The sequence below is a fragment of the Mercenaria mercenaria genome, chromosome 5 (genome assembly GCF_021730395.1).
Source record: "Mercenaria mercenaria strain notata chromosome 5, MADL_Memer_1, whole genome shotgun sequence".
NCBI classification, from domain to species: domain Eukaryota; kingdom Metazoa; phylum Mollusca; class Bivalvia; order Venerida; family Veneridae; genus Mercenaria; species Mercenaria mercenaria.
In genome coordinates this window covers 1684267-1689017 of record NC_069365.1, presented here as the reverse complement: position 1 = coordinate 1689017, position 4751 = coordinate 1684267, and the positions used below count along the sequence as shown (strand labels likewise).

Here is a 4751-nt window from a genome sequence, read left to right as displayed (position 1 = left end):
CGTGTTTCGCATTTGTCTTCGTGCATGGAAAATATGTTTGTGTTTCACATTTAAAAATCAACATTATTATCAATTTATGTTTTTATTGTGGAACATTTGGACTTGTATAACAGTCTGAACACATGAAAGTATAGGCCAGAGAAATAATTGATAATGTCAGGTCTGGCTTGAAGACCATAAAAAACAATATTATTATTATGACACTTCATATAAATCGCCAGTCCATATTTTGTGCTAGTTGATGGTTAAACACTCAAATTTGTCGAGCTAAACTCAAAACTTGAATATGGAAAGTCATTTCTGGTGTCATATACTAAAACAGGTAATGAATGACTTGTCATGAATAACTTGCCTATACTTCAACAATGATGGCCTTTGGATCTCACACAGTAGTTCTCACTGTTAACTGTTAAATGATTCAATAAGTGTTACTGTCAAGCATTCATCAAATTCACAGGCTGATGTACAAGTTCCAAGACATGTTTACAATTTCAACAATTTGCATAGATATTGGTATTCTTAGTTTTAGGAAGATAGGTTTATTAGTTTATTTTAGAAGCATGGCTATGTAAAAATATGATGCAGTATTGTTCTGAATATTATGGTGTCTTACTAGTATTTAGGACATGTTGATATTGGGCAAAAGAGGCATGCAAGTACAAACAGTAAAATGTCTTACATAAAACTGCATAAAGGAATGTCTTAGCTTAACTACCTATATAAGTAAAATAGAACAACACATTAAAATGTACAACTATGATCTGTTTTATCATTCAGATCAATAAATTTGTAGCTGAGAAATTTAAAAACAGTCTTAGTATACCACTCGGTGGTGACCAGCTGACACGGGTGGCATTTGATTCTGCTCGCCAACTTAGAGCTGGAGCACACACAAGAACCGAAAGGCTAGAGCAGTTCACGCCAGTGGTTGAAGAAATGTACCATGTACAACAGGACCTTCTTGAGGTAGATATACACATCATTATACTATACAGCTAAATAAATACAGATGCGCATACTGCTTGTGTTGTGGAAAATACTATAAGGTGTCACAAAAGTCACAACAAGAAGAGCGATCAACCATTTCACTGGGCATGAGTCCAAAATGTTCCAGCATCATTTCTCTCATGCATTTTGAGTTATTTTTACAATAATCTATTATGCTGTTTTCAATTCCTGGACGATTCTTCAGTGTTGTTGTAATATAAAGTTGCAGAACTTGGTTTTCCATCTCTCCCAGCACGGCCAGTTTCCTGAAAATAATTTTCAGTTGAAGTAGGTGGCTTGTAATGAATCACATTTCTTATGTGGGGAGAGTTTAAACCCATGCCTAGGGCAACAGTTGCAAAAACAACTCTTATTGTTCTTTACATAGTTCAGAGACTATAAACTTCTTCATTTCTTCCAGTATATGTATGATGATACAGGGCAAATAACCGGTTTTCAGGAATTGCCTCTCCCATGTACTGGTTGTCTCCCATTTCTGTCTCAAAGAATGTATATGCATAACTGATAGTACTTGTGTCAGTGTAGATCAGTGTCAGAGGATAAGTTTGTCTCATATCTAGGAGTGAATCGACCATTGGTGCTAAAGTTTCATCAAGATGATCTTGTGTTTTAGCTGAAGGTGGTCGACAAATTTTACTGTACTTGATATTCACCTTGTCTTATCTGGATTTCTAGATATAGCATTTGGGCTTTTCATCTGAAGGATTTTTGCAATCTTTGACTGTGCTTCTGCAGAGGCAGTTGCTGTGAAAAGCATCACTGGTATTTCAGAAAATCTGGCCGATAGGTTGGTTTCAATTTTAGTAAAGTCTGTCCGGAAATCTTTACCCCTGAAAGAAAAAAAGTTTTTTTTTCCATTACAGAAAATTATTAAGAAGTTCTACAGCACAGAATGTTCAAGAGAAGTTGGACCTCTTGCGCATTACAGGGCAGTTCTTCATCGTACAAATGTGAATGGACAGGTTAAGTCGGGTGTATATGAATTTCACAAAGACTTCATTTTCACAGTTGCAAGGTATTAATATTGTATGAACAATGGGTGTAAGGTATAAAGTACAAGTCAGTACATTTTAATACCATTACCTTAACCAGTGTTCCTGGATTCTGTACCAGTACAAACCTGTTCTCCACAATTAACTGCCAACTTCCAAACATGAATCAGATGATAAGGACGAATGATTTTAGGCACAGTGTCTTTTATTAAACCGTCCGAGAGAACATATGCCTGGCCCAGGGCTCGATCTTACGAACTCGCGATACACAGGTTTGTGCTGTCTATTCTGAGCTAAGCAGGCAGGCCAGCAGTACAAGCAGAAGCAATTGTTAAAAATTGTCCACTTGTTAACTGTATCATATTAATCTATAATTCTTAAGCTGTAAGTAAAGCAAAGCCAAGCCTTGCCGTACATGGTGCCATTGGATATGTGTGTACTTTTTACCAGTAAAATAAATGCATACTTCTCCAATAGAAATTGAAAAGAAAGTCATATTTCAGCCCAAATAATTCAAATACATGGAACACCGTTAAAGCTATACTTTATTGAATATTTTCATTGTCTTTAACAGTATAACCACTGCTAAAAATACCGTAAAAATTTTTTCTTCAAAGACAGATTTTTGCTTTAAATTGAATTTTTTATTAAACAAAAATCAACTGTTTTTTTTTTGGTAATCGCTCTAATATAATATCCATGCGATGATTATATTAATTGAAATGTTTTTAATTTTTAAAACCACTAATTTCGGATAATTGGTATCAAAATGCACGAAAAACACAATTATAATTACAGATAAATTGAATGGGCGGATTAAAAGAAGTAAGGTTCATTCTAATGTTTGAAATCTCAAGGAATTTTAATCGAACTTCAACTTCATACGTTAACTTCGCAAGAGACGTTGAAGGGGAAGGCGAAGGTTGAAATCTCAAACTCTCTAATGACGAATATAATACGTTTTTTACTGAAAAGAGAGCACTTACGCATGACCCGTGAATTAAACCTGTCAGTTATTCTATATATCCCGCTGCTCATAACAACATTTGTACTTTGGGGGGGGGGGGGGGGGGTATAACATTTAAAAACACTACAATAACAATAAATACTCCAGCCAAGACCCAGACATGTTCCAAAACTAACACCCAGGCCTTGAATTAAGGCCCCTTTTTAATTATTTCATATGAATACAACTCTTTGGAATTAATCCAGACACCGACCTGTATCTGGCAACGGGTCTCAAAATTCAAATCTCGCTGGGCCTACGATTGATTAGTTTGACCGGAAACAGTCATAACTACGCAGCGCAGCGTAAACAAATAAAAATGAATAAAACAAAACAAAACAAACAACATTTGTAAAACTGAACACGCGCTTCCCGTCGCAAATACACCGTGTCCAACGTATACGTCGCATTTACGGCGAGTACGCTACATACGTGGTATATTGTACGTTCCATTACCTGCATTTCCTGTTGATTTTGTCAACATCCTATATAGTGAGGTAAGAAAAACTACTCATTTTCATTAAAGTTCAACGTGTTCAAAGAAGCGATATATTCAGTACGAGCTGCAGATCATTCAAGCTCCCCATGGTAATGTGATTTTTGTCAGTAATTCTGTAGTTTCTTCAAATATTCGAGTAAACTGACGTGTGAAGTCGGTTTCGAACACGGACGTTCACTTTCAGGTTCATTTTCTGTCTCTTAAAATCATTCTGTTGATTTTTCATCTGTTTAACGCGAGAATAGTATAACAAGTTACAAATAAAAATATATATCATGGCGTAAATTCATCCTTTAGGGGAGCTTTATGCCAAAATTAGCGATGTACGCCCCATAAAACGGCGCGTCTACAGAAGTACACCACATAAAAAGGCCGTTATATTTATAGCAACTGATTACGTATGTCTTCACTCGCATCTTTTCTTTCATTTTATTTACACTTTTTAACAATTATAAACGGTTTTGGAATTACATAATGTAATAACAGTTATATCACTTATTCGAAAGATAAAATAAACATGCTTGCTTTGTATAAACAGTCCGGTATAGAATTGCCCGTTAAAGTTTTTACTTGGGAATAATGAATATTCCATATATTTTCGTAAATTAATCTTCGGTGTCGGAACCTTAAACGAATTAAAAACGGAAAATGTATTTCACAAGTAACATAATCTCGTATTTTCATGTAGAGCGCGGACAAAACAAATACTGCTAGTGTGAACATGGCCTGTAACTTCACAACCTGCCCCGCGTCTGGCGTAGGTTGTGAGTAGTATTAAATATAGCGTTTTTGGCATTTTGACCCCACTTGACCTTTTGACCACTTTTAAAAAACCAACTAATGCCAAACAATTTAAAATACACAGATTTTAAACCAACTAAGAAGTTTTAAATACATATGATATAGATGAGTTTACAAACTAAAATATATTGTTTGAAAGAAAGAAGATTTACTGATAATATAAACCCCCATTATGTTATAACAAAAAATGGGAGAAAAATGATAAAAGCTACCTGTTCGTCTTGTGGGAAAATGAAAGCAAAATTTGTTAAAAGTACTATCAAAGCAGGTAATTTAGATATTCATAAAGCAATGTTACCTTTATTACCTAAAAAAGGTTTTACACTTCCAGGATATAACTATTGTGGACCAGGAAATCCTTTAGATAACGGACCTCCTGTCAACGAACTGGATGCAGTATGTATGGACCATGACTTTTGCTATGACAGTGGTGTAAAAAAGAGTA

At 35.1% G+C, this 4751-nt stretch overlaps 1 protein-coding gene across 1 annotated transcript; it reads left to right on the top strand.

Moving 5' to 3' along the window:
- Window positions 1-687: 687 nt before the first annotated feature.
- On the top strand, window positions 688-2659 carry LOC128556828 (uncharacterized). Its single transcript, XM_053542490.1, has 2 exons — window positions 688-966; window positions 1872-2659. The coding sequence occupies exons 1-2, from the start codon at window positions 757-759 to the stop codon at window positions 2028-2030; spliced, it is 369 nt and encodes a 122-aa protein (XP_053398465.1). The 5' UTR covers window positions 688-756; the 3' UTR covers window positions 2031-2659.
- Window positions 2660-4751: the final 2092 nt, after the last annotated feature.